At 40.0% G+C, this 19,986-nt stretch overlaps 1 protein-coding gene across 1 annotated transcript; it reads right to left on the bottom strand.

The window, feature by feature from the left end:
- Window positions 1–479: 479 nt before the first annotated feature.
- LOC124742864 (extensin-like) lies at window positions 480–9,184 on the bottom strand. The gene is made up of 2 exons (XM_047248810.1): window positions 8,867–9,184; window positions 480–524 (listed from the first exon to the last, which is right to left on the bottom strand). Exons 1-2 carry the CDS (start codon window positions 9,182–9,184, stop codon window positions 480–482), a joined length of 363 nt encoding a protein of 120 aa, XP_047104766.1.
- Window positions 9,185–19,986: the final 10,802 nt, after the last annotated feature.

Raw genomic sequence — 19,986 nt, 5'->3', positions numbered from 1 at the left:
CTGATAATACAGTATCACTTCCTGTTCACTAGATTTGTCTCTGGTGCCAGTACCTTTGTTCATAAAATATTTCCCATCAAGACTTTCACTACAGTTTGATCCCAGACCAATCTGTTCATCTTTCTGCCTCACCTCTCTACAGGGAGTCCAGCAGGGAGCTGCCTTGCCCCATCTGCCACCCACACTCGTGGTCATATGTCCCACCTAATGTGGATGATCCATGCACATGGAGAGAGATGTGCTCAGGTAGCCATGAACATTAGAACTTCATTGGAACACAGAAGGCACATGATAATGTTGGGCAAGTGAAACAGCATCCTAGTGCAAGCAACATAAAAATACTCCTGATATGCTGTAAGGTTGTCACTAATATGAGCTAAGCTGAGCACTGCAAGCTGCACTGATGATGTCCTAGATTCCAATATTGCTGTGCTCAGAGGAAAAGTCTTGACTGTAACAGCAGCCAAAAGTATGAACTGTCATCCCCATGGAGGAGATGGCAGTGTCAACCATGAGGCACACACCTGGAAGAAAAATGCAAAAATTGGGCCAAGACATCAGTAAGGAGGGATGATGATGTGGAATGGTGCAGGCAGAAAGATACCAGGATGAAAGAAAGAAGTGGCACAAGGCATTTGAACACGGAGCAAAACCATTCAAACACTATGCAGAAGCACTTGAACACAGAGATGAAGGCTACCTAATGGATCACAAGACACTGGTAAAAAGCTTCCAGAGACAAAAAAGGTGTTATAAAAGCACTAGAAGAGAGATGTTCCTGAGTGGGCAAGAGGAAGAGTGTTTCATTGTGGCACAGATGGTACATGCCAACATGAAGCAAATGAAACAACTTTCTGATGAAGGCAAGGAAGAGAATGCCCTGATGCATGAAAAGATTGCTACTAATATGAAAACTATTCTTGACGCTTCCAGTTGAGCACTCTGTCTGTAACAACTGACAAACACTGCTGTAGGTAGCACTGGCAATGCCAATATTGTGGGCTGCATTCTTATTAATATAGTCATGCATTCCAAAGTAGATAGTTGATGTCGAGTCTGGAACTTGGGTTGGCTGGTGAGCCACTGTACATTCCCCTACAAAGGCTATGTAGCGGAGAAATACTGTTAAGTTGTCCAGTGTCGCATGGCTCCAGGGTGGAAACCGTGCGGTGTCTGTCATTGGCAAGATCTGCTGCACTGAGGGTGAGTTTCAGTTTCAAGCCTGTTAAGATGCCAGCAACTGACATACCTCTGTTGTGTGGCATAAGGCAGGATTGTAAAGCACGAGCCAGATGCTACACAACCCACTTCCACCTCATTCCTATTATGTCTCCTAATCCATCCTGTTCCCATACGCATCAGATTTTCTTTCTGTCTCACCTCTACAAAATATCCACCTGAGAAATAATCTGCCTCACCTGCCACTCATTCTCCTCACTACTTGTACCCATCTGTAAGTAAAGAAAGGAGTGTTACATTGAATGTGTTTGATGTGGCATTATTACTGCACAAACAGCAAAAATGTGGTAAGTGATAAACATTTTTGCTATTACTTTCTGTGGGGTATCTGTGAGAGAAATTCATGATAATTTAAAATTATTGGTGAAGTTTTCTGCAAAACACTAAGTGCTCTCATTGCCAAATACTGGATGAATATAATGTCGGTACATTAATGCAATTAGTGAAGGTGCATAAACAAGCTTACACGCAGTTCCTAAATGTTAAACGTGACACTGTGTTAACTGTGTAACATAAGATTGTATGTTTTATTAAGCAGATTTTAAAATTTGATCAATAATTATGTGAAATGATGACAATAAACATTTATTTGTCCCTGCCAGTCTTCAGATAGCAAGCGTGCAACCGGAATAAAGTTCTCGCTTTCTGGAACTCGATAATATTGATGGTTGTTTATAATTGAGTAGATTAGATGCTCAATTATACACTGATCCGTACTTTTTCTAAAAGATAGAAACAATTGATTCTGTTCTTTATCAGGTCATGTTGAAACACACTTTGTTTATCACTAGTTTGTTTTACTTGTGCAGATGAAGTATTTTTTATATTAACACGCAAATTCTTTTTTTGTCAATCAGGCCCTGCTGAGGAGGAAGGCACGCGTCCCATCGCTCAGGTGAGTGAAAGTAGTGGATGCACGTATGAGACCGGCAGAGCAAGTGTGATTTTCACCAGTAGCATATAAAGTTTGGGTCTGTGGCATGTAATGAACCCCACACTGCTTCCTGTCCTCCTCCCAGGGTGAGGACATATTTCATCAGCTCAGGGCTTTGAACCGTTAAAATACTTCCTCCTATTCTGAGCTACTCTGCACACTACCAACTTGCTTAATCAAATAAACTCCTTTATTAATATCCTATTCATCTCCATTTCAGTCTCATTGCATCTCCCATGGCAGTCTGTTTCCTGACATCACAAACTTTGCAACTTCTTTAGCACTGTTAACTGAAATGCTATCTCAAGTCTAAATTACTTGCTAAATGAACCAAAAAATATCTCAAAGACCACTCATATACTGGCTCTTAATTTAAAACAAGTAACTCTCTTTAATTATTAATGTCAAGTCATGTGTCATTGGTTAGTGTACAGAATCTTACTGACAGCTCGACTTCATCTTCGTTCTCCTGATGTAATGGCAGTTGTCATGATGCTGACAGTTCTAGGGGGAAGGCACATTGCTGAACAAGAATGTGACAGCAAGGAATAAACCCATGGACTGGTTGTTTGTGTTGCCATCATCATTTGTGAAAGCGGCATGGCTGGACCATGTAAAATTTGGGGATTCGTGTGGATGCTGATAACCACACCATTGAGTGCCCCCTAACCAGGTATCATCATCATCATGATAGAATAAAACACTGAAATCATCATGAACTGTGAAGAACGATAAACTAATTATCATTATCCCACCCTGCAGATATGCTGCATCAATCTCCACTAGATTTTGTGTGTTGTGGTTGGCAGGTGTTACTAGAGGAGGCCAAAATGCATGCGTTTTAACTCACGCAGGTTGACGTGAGGTCTGGAACAGGACAAGGAAATTAGAATTTAGAAAAACTGACTTAGCTGGTGGAATACTTAACTTTAATCCATTAATGATGAACGTCTGTCTTGATGGTACATGATTCACAATATCAATAGTAACTGATATGGGCCCCTTGCTAGGTCGTAGCAAATGAGGTAGCTGAAGGCTATGCTAAACTATCGTCTCGGCAAATGAGAGCGTATTTTGTCAGTGAACCATCACTACAAAGACGGTTGTACAGCTGGGGCGAGTGCTAGGAAGTCTCTCTAGACCTGCCGTGTGGTGGCGCTCGGTCTGCAATCACTGATAGTGGCGACACGTGGGTCCGACGTATACTACCGGACCGCGGCCGATTTAAAGGCTACCACTTAGCAAGTGTGGTGTCTGGCAGTGACACCACATTATGCACAACAGAGAAGGGTATAAAAGTTTAATGCCATCATTTGAATTAAAAAAAAAATAATAATCACTTTGTGGTGGTGACCATTGTTCATCGGTACTATAGACATTGTGAGATGTACACCTTTACCAAAGCCATGTGTTACACCATAGTTGATACTCATTAAACATGACAATAAATATTCCTTAAAATCGACACTTATCACTTACTGTTGTCTAAAATGCTTACTGATTGCAGTTGGGAACTGAGATTTCTCCATTTTTGAGCAAATATCACAAACACAAATGACAGGTACTCGCAATTGCAAACACATTTCAAAGTACCTTTCTAGAATTATATCAGACTCATTCTCCTTCATACATTCATGGCCTATCCAACTTCCTAAACTCTTCTGAAAATACTTTCCTGCTTGTGAAATAACTACCAAGTAAACTACTTTGAGAGGTATACTTGTCATTGTGTTTGTTACGTTTGTCACGTGTTGATTAGTAATTCAATAAAACTACCTTAGTGTACTTAAGCACGTGCATCACAAATTGTGCAGTGTGATTTCAAAGTAACTGTTTAGTTACTTTTGTCGTTAGGGATTTGCTTTCAGTAACATTAATATAGGTCTCTGGTATATTAAACAGAATTGAATGATCATTCTTGTGATCTTTCAGATCTTGCATTGACGTACTTGCCAGCTCCCATGACCATGGCAAACAGTCCTTTATCCAGTAAGTGGTTTCTTTTTCATACATCTTGTTGTTTAGGACCAATATGTGACACAAATCTTAAAGGTCAGGAATGTGTCAGATAAAATAAAATGTTTAAGAAACCAAAAAAGAGGAGCCATAAGTTTATGTAAATGCAGTCAAGAATGTAACACAGGAATGGCCGCTGAGGTGCCACCTCTCCATCTCTTTCCTCCTCCTCCTCTTTCCTAATCATGACATTATTCCAATGGAATATTAGTGGCCTTCAATCCAAAAAGATGACTTGCGGCTGCTCTTGGAATCGCAGCCTCTGCTAGTTCTCTGCCTGCAGGAAACAAAATTGCATCCTCCTGACTGATTTGAGCTTTTGTATTTCTTCCCAGTCTGCTTTGACTCCCTCTCTCCAAAGATGGCATTCCATATCGTAGGAGGAGAGAGGGGAGTCATGCTGCTCATATGGAAGGACGTTCAAAGTCAACCATTCTCCCTGACTACCCAGCTTGAAGCTATTCCTGTCCGCGTTTTACATTCCTCTCCTGAACTTTTCCATATGTACTGTTTACACCCCTCAGTCATTCCGTGTCATGGACACTCTTCATCCAGCTTACTGGCCAACTCCCTCACCCCTTTCTGCTGCTCATTGACTGTAATGCACACCATTCTCTTTGGAAATCTCCCAGAACCTGACAGAGAGGTGCCCTCTAGGCTGAACTTCTGTCACCTTAACCTCATTTGCCTTATCGTGGGAGTACCCATCTTCCTTTTAACTACATGCACTCCTACCCATACCTGGAAATCTCCTGCACTGCCCAATTTGCCCATCATCTCATCACTGTCTCTAGTACGTACTCGAGCAACCATTTACCATTTGCTATCCATTTTCTGACTCCTACGCCACATATATGCACACCCAAATGGCAACTTTCTAGGGATGACTCGAGATTTACTGTTCCCTGGCACCCTTTGAGTAACATAATTTCTCCAGTTGTGATGTCCAGGTAGAGTATCTTACAAATGCCATCATTACCACCACACAATATTCCATTCTCGCCCTTCATCTTTACTGTGCCATGTCCCAGTGCCTTGATTGACTGAGCTGTGTTGTGACTCAACTCACATGCAGAGATGTGTTCTCCATGTTTTTAACCATCATTCTATGATGGCAAATTGCATTCATTATGAACAGTTGCATGCACAGTGTCATTGCACCCTTCAGGATAGCAAAAATCTAGCTAGATTTCCTTAACTAGTTCTTCTAACAGTTCCACTACCTCATCGGTTGTATGGGCCCTGCAGGACCAAGATCCATTGGGCTGCTATTCTGCGGAGATTTCAAGCTCCACCCACTATCATTCTGCCTTCCTCCACCAGAAACAAGTGGAGGAGGCTTGGGTAGTACTCTATTTTGGCAGATTAGCGAGTGCTACAAGCTGCCTTTAGTATGAGGGGGCGAGAACTTGCTCTCACTTCCTATCGATCCTCCAACACAGTGCTGGACGATGTTTGCATTCAGATGTTCCTAAACCTTTCTTTTGTGGGCAAGCACTTGCTCTTTCTTATGTACAACTGCATCTGGGCAGAGGGCGCCGTTTGCCAGATGCCAGCATAAAGACACTGTCATTCCCATACCCAAACCCAAGCCCAGTACGGAAAAATACCTTCCTTCTAGTTACTGCCCCATTTCTCCCACAAGCTGTGTTTGCAAACTGATGAAACATGTAATTCATGCCTGGCTGGTATAGTGACTAGTGTGTGGCAATTCACTGACCACTGTACTGTGCGGATTTTGATTAGGCCGTCCTGCAGCTGACCATCTCATCACTTTGTCAACGTGTGTCGCGAATGGGTTTCTGTGGATATATCAGACACTGCCAGTGTTTTTAAATTTGCAGAATGCCTGAAACACCTTCTGAAGGATGGGTATTCTTGATCTCTCTACATGTGGCACTTCTGAGGCCACATGCCCCATGTCCTTCAGGTATTTTTAAAGTATTGATTTTTCAAGGAATGTTGGTACTGCCTTGTCAGACACCTTTACCAGGAAGTTGGTGTGCCTCAGGGTACTGTTTTGAGTGTGACCCTCTTTGCTATTGCCTTTAACCTTATTATGTCCTGTCTCCTGCAGGTCATCAGACCATTTGGCAATAGTGCCGTAAAAACCATACCAGGGATTGATCTCGGTGAGATGAGTGTCATTGGTGTGGTAAATGTGAGGTGTCTGACACTAACTCAGTATTCATGCTAGTGATCGCTTACTTAACTGCATAGGTTATGGACCTGACTCTCGGAATGTTCAATTCACTGACATAAGCACACTCTTAGCCTTAGTATATTTATTGGCATTCAGATTCTAAGTGCTCACTGTCTACCATTCAAGCAACTAAGAATGGAAGACCAGTTTTACCAACAAGTTTTTTGTTTTCCACTGCCACTCATATTCTCCATTTTGCAGCTTGAAAATATATCTCTGCATGATTTAGAATGAACGTTAAGGCCTCAAAATTACCTGCTCTTCCCAAATCCATTCTCCATGGTGAAATGATAGAAGCATTGCACGGTAACCTGAAGGTGCAGAGTTCAAAGCTACACATTTCCATTTTTTAATTGTTTTTGCAAATTCACTAGAAAGAGAGACAGATTTTTTTGACATTTATGCAAATAATGGAATTGTGTGTCTGAGTAATGAAATAGCTGCTCTTGTTGTGTATGGGCTTCACTCTGTTTCAGATACATTTATTAAACTACCTGTAGCTAAAGTCATGAAAGTTATAATGTTTTATGATAGAGAAAATAACCAACAACAAAAGCAACATTTGAAGAGCTCTTCTTAAAAGACAGAATGAAACATGATACCTTTAACAGTTCATGATAAGAAATATTACACACTACTACAACCACACTTAATACTTACCATCCTTAAATGTTTAAAGCAGTGGTTAAAATTTCCCAGAGTACTTTGACAAAGTGTGAACAAATAATGATGTACTTTTGCACCTACATACAGCCATTAAAGCTCTAATGAATGGGCAGGCAGCATTATCAAATTAGTTATCAACATTACTGGGTCAGCTACTTGTCAGAGAATATTAACTATAATCTATTAGATCTATTATGAACTACCAGAAAAAAGAATGCCAACAATTAAGCTTCCAGATGCATTTGAACTTGGATGCTGGCATCTTAAGTACTCACTTATGTGCCTTTACTGATGTAGATGTAGAATGGGTGCCAAGTTTGATATAATTATTTGAACACAAACCAGACCTCATGGCAAAGAATAGAAACAGTAAAACTAATGATTCACAGTATCATCCAGTTGCAGGCCTAGGTAAGCCAAGTGTTGCAACAAAACATTTGATCATATTCCATCAGATCTCATCTGTCACATGTGCCAAACTATAACTTCACTTTCCATTACAGTGCTTGTGTATAGTCCAGCACAATATCAACATTGTGAAGTGTGCTTCCACAAACATTTCTACAGCAAAAAGAGATCAAATTCCTTCACGGGGTTTACAATACTATTCAGGTTTTCATCACACAATGTTTGTCTTGTATGGGAGTCCTAGTGTACTGCATATCGTGCTTGAAAACGGGAACAGGGAGAAGGGGAAGATAAGGAAGATGATGGCGAGGTGAGTTGCAGTCTTGTGTTAGACCATCATAGCAACAATAGTTGCGGGCACAGATCAGTGGAAGATGTCATGGAAGGCCTTAGAACATCACTGAGACCCTAATTACAAGTAACAGACATAAGAAATAAATGAATACACCTTTGGTTGTCGTTACCCATGCCCTGGCTCCAACTCAAAACATTAATGTTTGCTTGACTGTGATATTCCTGTGGTGCTGCTTGTGAGTGGATGACTGTAACTGGGGTATTGTCAGAGGTGTTAGTCATCAGAAATGGCATATTAGTCCAATGCTGATTTCTCTCTTGTCATGCTGATAAATGGCAAAAATGTTTAAGGAAATTTTGTTCAAATATGTGGCCTGTCCTCAGTGTAAGCTGTGCAAGGTTAAGCAAACGTCTGCAGTATGCAGATGATTTGGCTTTCCATACATGCTTGACACATATCTGGCAGAGTCGTGAATTTCTATGTATCCTGTGTTGACATGACAAATATTAAGGGGTAGTAACGTGCATTTTTAAAGCTATACAAATTCACCCCAAGGGTGACTATGGGAGTGGAAGTTGCCTGAGTATTGGGAACTTTGGATAAAGTATCAACCTGTGTGATTGATGAATCTTTGGAATGTCAGAAGTCTACCCCTACTGTAAACAGAATTTTAAAGAATTTTGTTGAAGGAGGCACTATCAGCAGAATGCCTGGCTCAAGATACTGAGCACACAGCAGGATAACACATAGCTTGCCTCTAAGAGCCAACTAATCCCTCCCCTAGATACGAAGCAGTTGTAGTGAGTGACCAACTTCCCAGTTCCAATGATGCAGTTAGTTGAGGGCCAAGGAAAGCTGTACTGCACGCACAATGATCCACTATAAACCAGGAACTCAGTGAGGAAATGTTACACTGGCTGGCAGCCACAGAGCTACATCTGAATGCAATGTGAAAAAATGTATTTTTTCACAGATAAGTTGTCTTACCAAGACCAAACAGTAGTTTAGCAGCCGCGAGGGTCCAGACATAATGGCAAATAAGTGGTGACAACAGGTAGTACTAGCCGATTGTCGGTTTCCCCGCCGGGGGCGTCGGTTTCCCCGCCGGGGGCGTCGGTTTCCCCGCCGGGGGCGTCGGTTTCCCCGCCGGGGGCGTCGGTTTCCCCGCCGGGGGCGTCGGTTTCCCCGCCGGGGGCGTCGGTTTCCCCGCCGGGGGCGTCGGTTTCCCCGCCGGGGGCGTCGGTTTCCCCGCCGGGGGCGTCGGTTTCCCCGCCGGGGGCGTCGGTTTCCCCGCCGGGGGCGTCGGTTTCCCCGCCGGGGGCGTCGGTTTCCCCGCCGGGGGCGTCGGTTTCCCCGCCGGGGGCGTCGGTTTCCCCGCCGGGGGCGTGGAATGCTTCCTCAGCAGCAGGCCGTATGCCCACATTTTGAAGAAGGTGGTGCTGCATTTAGTGTGAATGCTATATTGTGGAGGGGAATTCATGCTACACGAGGAATATTCACTTGTGTATAGGTCTGCTCATTCAACTGCAGCTGTCCAAGATAGACATTAATGTAATGGACTGGCTGTGAGAGACTGCTCACTTGAACACAATGGAAATTATGTGTGTGTAAGTAGCACGAACACACAGAGAACTGGCTGTGAAACACACCATTTATAGCTGATGCTCTTTTGGACTGCTTTTTTTGAAGCCTCGGTGGGGTTGTTTCTTCTGACAAATGGGTCCAATGCCTCACAGATTCAGTGCCAGGGTGCATGACTGAAGTCAGAAATAATGGGGCATTCTGGATAAAATGTTATGGACTGAGAACATTTTACTTTCTTTCCTTGTTCTTCTGTGCAGTGTTCTGCCAGTGAGAGCCAGCACAAAATCTCTTGGTGACGGAAAAATATCAAAGATGAGAGAAGGAAATTTGAGCTAGTTCTAGTTGGCATTATCCTTGTACCTGAAATAAATTTATTTTAATTTAATATTTTGAGTATTACATTCTCTTTACTTGCTCTCTGCCTACATACATGAAATGAATAAGCCAAGAGTGCCCCTTTTTAGGGCTATTTTTTGTTATGTCAAATTCATCTCTCTCCCACTCTATTGCCACCCATCAGCCTCGGCCAAAAATGTGCAAAATACATCTCTCTTTCTCTCTCTCTCTCTCTCTCTCTCTCTCTCTCTCTCTCTCTCTCTCTCTCTCTCTCTCTCTCTCTCTCACACACACACACACACACACACACACACAGGCAAATTACAAATTGGAAAGTCTCTCATGACCATATAAGAAAACAGGGCAGTAGGATAATTTGTAGTTTCTAAATGGTGTTTATATATAGAAATTGGTCTGTATGCTGCATTTATTTGATGGAGTACATGTGTTTCCTAATGCTGTATGTAGAATAAGAAACAATATGACATTTAATTTCTGTTGGACAAAACGTGTTTATTTCTTGTCTGAATCCTGGGCTACAGCAATGAACTTTGTCCACAGATTGTTCTTCCTTCATGTAATGGAGGAAAAATGCAACTGTGGACACTGCATCATGTAATTTCCCCATGCATCCTCCACAGCCTGACTAAACACAGCTTTGTTAGAGGCCATCTGATCTCGACTGTCGGTCATTTGTCCCAATCAGTGCTACCTAACAATAGCAAGACCGTGCACTCAATTTGCTTACTAAATCACAATCTGTCTTACATCACTGCACCCTTCAGTAAGAGTGATAGATTTGGTGAGTGGGAAGTAACTATACTGCCACTCATGTCAGACATTTCATACTTGCAGAACTGCAGTGCGAAAGGAGGGAGGTAGGGTGGGTGGGAGGGAGGTAGGAGGGAAGTCAGTATGGAACTGATGTAGCAGAAAATCAGTTTGTAAAGTAAGCACCACTTGGTGTTAGGCTCATACTCACCCAGTTTATGGACTGCAGTTGTTCTTGTTGTTGTTATTGTCAGTCCGAATGGGGTTTGATGCAGTTCTCCACTCTGGTCTACCTTGTGCAAGCATCCTTGGCTCTCTGTAACCATTATTAAATTCATTATCATGTGTTTAAATCTGGTAGGAGGCATACAGTAATGATTGTAACACAGTACCACATGGAATGACTTCAGTGCAGTCACAACCAGCAACTTCTGTGCAAATGACTGGTCAGAGAATTCTGTACTGCCTTCACAGAGTGAATAAAAGTACTTGTTTCTCATGAGGTACTGCAGTGCTGGAAGTTAAGCCGCATCCTGTTAGCAACTGACACAAGCTGAGTGGACCAAAATCCATTTAGTTCACTTTCAGAGGACTAATTCCGGACCACTGCTGTAGCCCCTCAATGAGCTATGGACATATGTGGACGTGTTTAGTCAGATGTTTTTACCTATTTTTCCACTTTTCGTTTCCATTTTAATTTCTTGTATTTCCTTTGTTTTGACTGCCATTGGGACCCTAGTTGTTGGGCTGCCCCAGTCCAATTATGCTCTTACTCAAGTCACTACTCGACAAAAAATTCTTATTTGCAGTTTCCTCTTTATTGGATGTGTTCACATTAGTCACATTGTGTTGCTGCTGTCATAATATCAGCTTCCACCCCTGTTAGCCATGACCACAGAGATATGCATGGCCAAAATACAAAGTTGCTTCAAAATTGTCCACAGCAACTGCTCTAACAGCTTCCCAATTAAATGCTCGAATATACCAAAATGGGATAATGATGCATTGCCTGTAGTTCTGTCAAACTGTGCTCTTACAGATTACTTTAAAGACTTCAGTTTTGAAATTTCCTTTCCCCTCCAAGTGATGTAGGACTTGCCTTATGCATGTCAAGGAATCCAAATTTGCACTGCAGTTGGATTTTGTGTAAATGTTACATTAGTTTCTTGTAAAAGTTGTAACAGCAGTCCCTGACAGGAATGCCTGATGTTAAGTCATCAGTACTGAGTACCACACTTGTTGATGATAGTTTTGTTGGTTAAGCTGTGTATCCAAATTGGCATATAGTTCCTTTAGTTGCTGGATATAAAATTTTCCAATTGTTTAAACTCCCACACCTTTATGCTGGTTCTTCATGCTGTCATTGTTGCTCTCTGCAGTGTTGCTATGAACATGTGCTAGGCTGTTACAGTATTTGTGATTTATGATGCCATATATCATTGCTACCAATGTCACATAGTACACTTCCAGACACCTACACTATCTTCTTTGTAAATTAGATATACTTTTCTGCATATCACCTTAACACTGTCCACAGTATGAAGTGGCTTCCACCTAGTCATTCACTATGAAACACACAAGTCTCACTTGTTCTGTGTGTACAGGTACAAATCAGTGAGGCTGATACACTGATGCCAGTTGCCACTGATGCATTTTTACAGGAGAATGCCATCAATAGCGATTTGGATGCCTACAGTGCTATATTTCAATCACATTGCAGTCTGCTGTAGCAGTGTGAACAACAAGAGCTATTCAGTGTAGTTTGGGGGCTAACTGAGCATGTGCTAATCAACACAAAATACATAGAAAATAACTATCCAAACCCTAACCAACAATGTACCTTGAGCAAACTGCTTGCATCTGTAAGAAGCTCCCTAACAGGGTAGTGTGACTCAATTGAAATGAAAACTTATGTGCTGGCCACGCATGTTAAGTATCTGTGGGCATACCCTCGACACATTAAACCTCCTTACCTCTGGGGCAGCTATTAGCATGTTGGAATCCAAAATATGAACTTTGATGAAGAATTACTCTAACACAACAACACTCTGGAACAGGTTAGTACACCCCTAAATAGACAAAGCTCATAAAATCATAATGTATTGTTGAGGCCAGTGTCCTCCAGTTTTGTAGGTATGCAGTCATTACAGTACTTGCAGATAGTTTAAAGTGTTTCGATCAGGATTCTCGGAATTCATGTGGCCTTTATGGCTTCCTATCAACATCACACTACTAATACAAAAGAAAGTGAGTCACATAGTTGTAAGCTGCCACAACTCTGCTACACTACATGGCATGTCATTTGCGACGTGTGCTACGTGAACTGCTGTGGCTCAACACTTTGGGATCTGCTGGTTCTCAGTAACTTGAAATCCAATGGAGACACTATCAGAATTGTACATGACATAATTTCTCTATCTCCTAACTGTGACAGTCTGTAATTTTATAATGGTCTGTTATTCCTTTCCCCTTTCATGAGGGGTGTTCATTTCAGCAAACTAAGCTGTACCATTATTTTGGTCACTGGCAGTGTCCTTACACCAGCCTCCAAACACCAATGTTGCCTTGCTTTTTGTGGGCACCTTTGTCCTTCTCTGTGACAGTGGCTGTATATGGCAGCTGTAATGAATTCAGACAATTAAAATTAAAATATTTTGTGGTTCTTCACTTGGATCATTATGCAGTTTTCATCAATCTCACTTTTATAAAATTCCACGTGTATGTACTTGCCACAGCACCTGATTCCTAATCTCCATCACTATTTTAATTTAGCAACTTCTTGACATTAAAATGAGCATGTGCAGTGAGAAGACAACCACTGCCACATATCAAGATGTTTGATTTACACTCAAATTCTGTTGATGTAAAGTTATTCAGCTTCTTAATATTTTTGCAGATGCCGCAGAAGTTGAGGATGGAGGAGCTGTTGGCAGGTGAGATATTTGCTTTCTTCAGTAGCTTCATTACACATTAAAGTTACGACTTTAATATTTTATTATGTGGTACTTTATTTTTCATCTTTTTCTTTGACATTAATATTCCATTGGTGGTGTGCTAAATAATTTTTGTGAAACAGTTTTTAAAAACTCTATACTATAACTTAACACTGGATGTTAATTATGTCATACATAATACATACTGAAAATTGGCGGTGTTATTGTAACTACGAAAGATTGGTTACAAATGTGCAGTTGCATTGAAAATGTGTACTGTGGTAAATTGTGAGGGAAATGTGGTCAAAGAGAGAAAAGACAAATTTTTAAGTACCAAATTGACATTTAGAAATTTGTCATTGTAATGTTAAGCAAACATTACAAATAGGCACACTACGATAAATAGTAATGAATTTTGCCACCTGACTGATGTGTGAAATAGCCTGACCCATCTGGGTGCCACAGTTACTCTCAATCCCCCGCCTGCCAAGAGTGTTATTGACTACCCGGTGACAACATGCTACTGAGTACAAGGTGGCTGACTTGTTGGTGGCTTCACAACTTGTGTACTGCATTCTCAAGACCCATCTCATACTCCTCTCGCCCCCTCTACTCCCATACCAGCTTCACTAATTTGAAAATTTTGGAGTTCCCCTTAACTTAAGTTTCACAATTCTTCCCTCAGTACTAGCCAATCCTACACTGCCCTTTCCCATGCCTAGCTCTGTACCTGTACCTGTACCTGTACCTGTACCTCCTATGTTACACCCTCTGCCACCCCATCCTCTCTGACATTTGCATTAAATCTGTCCACCACAACTCCTCACGCAGTTGGCCTGCAGGTTTATGACAATTTATCTGGTTGGCAGAGGGACAGAACGCAACAATGTAATTCCTGGCTTAGCCTTTTACTGCTTATTTCCAGATTAACCCTTTCATGGCCAATCGAACGTCTTAGGCTGATGCATAACACTGTAGTGTTTCCTACAAGTTAAAACAACTCAGACTATACATACTGGAGACTTAAATCATCATAAATAATATAATTTGTTTCGCTGTTCACTTCAGTCTGTTGGGATAACTTTCTGGATCCACAACTGTAGAAATCATGTGGTTTTGTAGCAAAGAGCCATGTTCAAAGTGTATTTTCACTCCAAAGGAAGTATGTCAAGATCATTGAACAGAGAGCAGAGAAGATGAAATCTGAGGGTGCAAGATCAGATGAAAAGGGTGGGTGCAAAATGACTTCTCAACCCAGTTGTTCTATAGTGTTTGTTGCCAGTCTAGCAGAATGCTGGTGACTGTTACTGTGGAATAGCACCACTTCACACAGTCTTCCTGGATGTTTTTCTGGGACTGTATCTGCAAGATGTCTGTTGTTGACAATAAATACCAACAGGAAAGTTACACCTCATGCAAGCAACTCGTAGTACACCACATGGTCACCTACATCTACATCTACATGATTACTCTGCAATTCACATTTAAGTGCTTGGCAAAGGGTTTATCCAACCACAATCATACTGTCTCTCTACCATTCCACTCCTGAACAGCGCATGGCAAAAACGAACACCTAAACCTTTCTGTTGGAGCTCTGATTTCTCTTATTTTATTTTGATGATCATTCCTACCTATGTAGATTGGTCTCAACAAAATATTTTCGCTTTCAGACGAGAAAGTTGGTGATTGAAAATTCATAAATAGATCTCGCCGCAATGAAAAAAGTCTTTGTTTTAATGACGTCCATCCCAACTCGCATATCATATTATGCTATACTCTCTCCCCTATTACGTGATAATACAAAACGAGCTGCCCTTTTTTGCACCCTTTCGATGTCCTCCATTAATCCCACCTGGTAAGGCTCCCACACCCCGCAGCAATATTCTAACACCAGACCTCTGCACAATATCCATAACATTATCTTGTGTGGATGCTCAAATGTCTATGTGGCACTGCTGCTCTGTTTGGACTGAAGCATTCCTTTCCGTTCTTTCTCTTACATTAGCATAAAAACAAAATTTCTAGTCATCAGTAACAATACAGGTTAGAAATGGTCAGTGGTATTCACCCACTAATCAAGAACAAGCAAGAGGGTAATGTACATAGGGCCAACCACTGATTTATATGGTTTGGCATGTGGTACCCGTATGATTTATTGTTGAACCTTCTCCTTTGTATTCAAATGCTGCACAGTGACGGAATGGTCATACTTCATCACATTTTCTGGTTCTTGAGTTCAATGATGTGCATCATCGTGGATTAATGCATCCAGATGATCTTCATCAAATGTTGAAGGTCTTTCTGAAAATGGAGGGTCAATAATGTCAAAACAATCATCCTTTAAATTATAAAATCTTTCCTTGCCATGCTCTGTCCCATGGCATTATCCCCATACATGGTGAAAACATTACCATTGAAACCACATATTCATAAACTCCACTGTTCTCATTTTGCCGACTTAGCCATTTTAAATTAAAATGTAGCAGTGCTTTGTGTCAACATAATATTCATAGAATGACAATTTACCTAAAAGAATGTGTCAACATTAAGTGAGAACAAGGTAATGTACTTCGTAAAAATGGTGGAAAAGACAACTGTATCCTTTGATCCCTAGGCATATGAACTTGTCTTAGATCACATGTAATGCCCCCAACAACACAAACACAATGATGGGAAAGGCTGACTTAAAGCATACATTGTGTGCTCACTCTTACATTATTGGTATCGGCTGCTTAAGTAACAATAACACAGTGCACAGTGTTCACTTAAGATGTCTCTCTGTTTTTGCTCCCAACATTTAATGTTCTAATGATGTACCAACATCATAATGCATTGATGGTGGGTGGTTTAAATAAAAAATATGTACAAATGAAATGAGTTTCGTGACAAGGCTGAAGATATATCGGTACATAGGACACTGCATAGAACTGTATGGAACATTGTAGATGTAACTGTAGATGTGCTCCAAGGAAGTGTGTGGGGCCCTTGATATTGATGTTTTATATTAATGACATCACAGACATTCTTCTTCTTTTTGTTTTTCTGTTTGGGGTATCTAATGACCACATACTAATTTCAATGCTTCCTCCTTTGTTCTTCTTCCAGGTTTCCTTCGTCTTCACTATCTATCCTTTTTTTTTCCTCAGACCATTCTGACCCTGTCTTCCTCTTCTTCTCCCTGCCTTGGAATGCTTCCATTTGCAACACTTTCTTCTTGAAATCCTATCATTCTGCTGGGTCTTTTTCTTGTATTTCTTTCCAAATCTTTCCTAACTACTTGAATCTGTCCTGTTGTTGACATCTTGTCCCAAAGATGCTCAACAATCTGCTCATGGATTTCCTAGCAGCCTGAGTATTTTTCAAATGATTCTTAATTCTAGGACTTGAAGTTTGTATAACTCATAATTCAACATTAAACATTCACTTGCATAGAGACATTCTGGTTTTACTACTGTGCTGTAGTGCTGTATTTTCAAATTTTTAGACACACACACCTTGTTGTAAATGTTCATGTTTATATCATATGCTTTCTCCATTTTACATACTATTTTGTCTACAGCAAACATTTTTGAAGCCATTGCCTTGAATCTTTCCTCCCAAATATTTAAATTTATAAACCCTCTTTATCAGTTCATTACCTGTTACTAGGATTTCTGGGTCATTTTTTATGTTTGTCCTAAAACATTTTTCCTACAGAAACTTTTAAAGCTGCTTTGTTAGGTATTCCTTCTAAGAGATTGATTTGTATTTCTGAATTTGTTATATTTTTATAAAGAATGGCATAATCATTTGCAAATACTAGACACTGAATTTCAGTATCTCTTTTTCCTGAAGTCTCCAGTCTCATTGTGACAGCTTATGTTCTTTGCCTTTTGTTTCAATTATCTTACTATTTCCTCTAAGATGCAGTTGAGGTGGCGTGGAAACATGTTGTCACCCTGCATTTCACCTGTTATTTTGAGTGCCTTAGGTGTTTCACACCAAAACTTTATTTATGCTTCAGTGTGTGGGTGTTTCACAAATAAGGTTTGCTAGTTTAGTGTAATGCCAAGTTCTCGAGTCACTTTACCCACTGTTTACCTGTCAATCAAATGCTTTTCTAAAACCTGTAAATGTTAAAACTATGTCTTAAAATTCGTATGGACTAAAAGTTGAAATTCTGTTCTGAGCCAGATTCGATCTTTCTAAATCCACTTTGATATTCTCCCAAATGGCTGTCAAGTGTTACTTCTACCTTGTTTAGTAATATTGTTAAAAATATAACACAGCCCACTGGCAACAGATATATACCTGTGCAATTATTTAGATAATGCCTGTGACTTTTTTGTGCACAGGATGGATAGGAGCCACTTTCCAGTCTTCTGGAATCTTTTCAGTTTCCCATATTTCTTCAGACATAATCTGAAGGTTAGTTGTCATTTCTGCTTGACACCAGTTATGGTTGAGATGATTTTATTTCTTCTCCACTGGCTTTGTTGTTTTTCAGGGTTTTTGTTTGTTTGTTTGTTTGCTTGCTGTAGGTGGTAGATCTGCTTCCATGTTGTCATCAAATATCTGGAAATTCTAGCTAACAATTCAGTTATCTACAGTTCAAGAATTGATCAAAGTACTTTCTTAGTAATTTACATGTGTGGTTATTGCTTAGACCTATTTTACCATTTTCGTCTCTGATGTAAATACATTGGAGCATGATAGCCCTTTTTGAATAAAACCATGACTGTATGTATGAGAGCATTTTTTCTGCTGTAGTACACAGTGATTCTTTTTTATCACTAATTATGATACTCGTGTCATCTGCAAATAGTAGAATTTTGGCTGGGCTGTCTGGAGCCTGTATGTCATTGATATAAACTAGAAATAACAATGGGCCCAGAATGCTGCCCTGAGAAACAACTATTTAAATTTGTTTTGGTTCAGATATGGGTTCAAAATTGTGAAGATTCTTGGATGACCTCAGCTCAACAACTTGTCATCTGTTTTGCAGATAGGATTCAAACTAATTTTTAACGGTACCCCTGATGCATATTGCTTCAAGTTTCCCTAGTAATATTACATTGTTCACAGTATTGAAGGCTTTGGCTAAATCTAGATTAATTCCAACAACCTGTTTATTTGACTCAAAATTTCTTACTATTGCTGTGCAATATGGCTGTTTCTGTACTGTGCCATGTTGACTGTTATTTATTAGTTTATGTTTTTCTAGATATTTTGTAACCCTGATTTTCATAAATTCCTCAAGTATTTTGGAGAAGTATGGGAGGAGAGATATAGGTTGGTAATTTTCTATTTTATGTCTGTCACCATTTTTGTGTAGAGGTATCACTTTAGCGATTTTATTTTATCCGGAAATATCTCTTCGTTAAGGGACAAGTTTGCTATGTGCACTACAGGTTCGACAACACGTGGAACAATTTTTTAATTATTGATACAGGTACATCATCCAAACCAGAGGACAATTTGGATTTCAAGCATTTAATGACTTTTAGAACTTAATGCTCGTCTGATGGGATTGCCATCATGCTGGTATTTACCATTGGAGACATCACTGTTAATTGTTGCGTAAAGTAAGGGGAATATTAACAAAATAATTGTTTACATAGTTTGCCATGGCGTTTTTTCTATGGGGATATTTTCATTATTTTTGAGATGGATTTCCTGTTCTTTAGTTTGACCCAATTTTTTTTTCTTTTTTTTTACCTCATCATTCTGGACTTGTTACTAGCCTGCCTTATTAATCTATCATTACTTAATAATTTTGCTTTTGATATTACTTTGCGGTAAGTCTGTTTGTATGTTCTCACATACTCAACAAACTGCTGATCATGACATGTTTTTAACTTTAAACTTAGTAATATCATGGTTTCACTTGATGTTTTAATTCCGGATGTACTCCAGGTCCCTTTGGATCCAGATGATCTGTAACTCAAAAGCTTTTTTGGGAAGCACATTTCAAAGTATGCCATAAAAGTGGAAGCAAATGTATTGTAAGCATCTTTTGTGTTTGTTTGTGCCAAGACCTCTGGCCAAACTGCATTTTTAACATTATTTTTGAACTGATTACAATTTTCAGTAGAGAAAAATCGTTTGTACTCCTTTTCATTTTCCCCTCCTTGGGAGTTGCAGTGAGATTAAAGGTTAGTGCATTATGATCTGATAATCCTATATTCACATTTGTAACTGCAACTTCATGTGTGACCACATTTGAGAAGATGTTATTTATTAGGCTTTCACTGGAATCTGTTGTTCTAGTGGGAGCTGATACGTGGGGAAACAAGTTGAAGCTTTTAGTATGTCTAAAAACTTGTATTTTACTGAACTCTGGACCAATAGATTAATATTAAAGTCACCACAAAGAATTATGGCAGAGTTCTCATTTGAGAAAAATGTCTAGCATTTCTTCCAAATTCTTAAGAGAGACTTCAGTATCTCCAGATGGTGATCTGCAAATTGCTGCAACAATTACTTTCTTTTCTATGATTAATGGTTTAGCCTCATATATTAACTTAAATTTAAGCTTGGGATTTAGATAAATGCATACACCACCACCTTTGACATTTTGCCTATAGTACTGACTGGCAAGTTTATAATATGTGTGACCAAA

The sequence above is a fragment of the Schistocerca piceifrons genome, unplaced genomic scaffold (genome assembly GCF_021461385.2).
Source record: "Schistocerca piceifrons isolate TAMUIC-IGC-003096 unplaced genomic scaffold, iqSchPice1.1 HiC_scaffold_2340, whole genome shotgun sequence".
In the NCBI taxonomy this organism is placed as follows: Eukaryota; Metazoa; Arthropoda; class Insecta; order Orthoptera; family Acrididae; genus Schistocerca; species Schistocerca piceifrons.
This window is presented reverse-complemented; position numbering and strand designations above follow the sequence as displayed.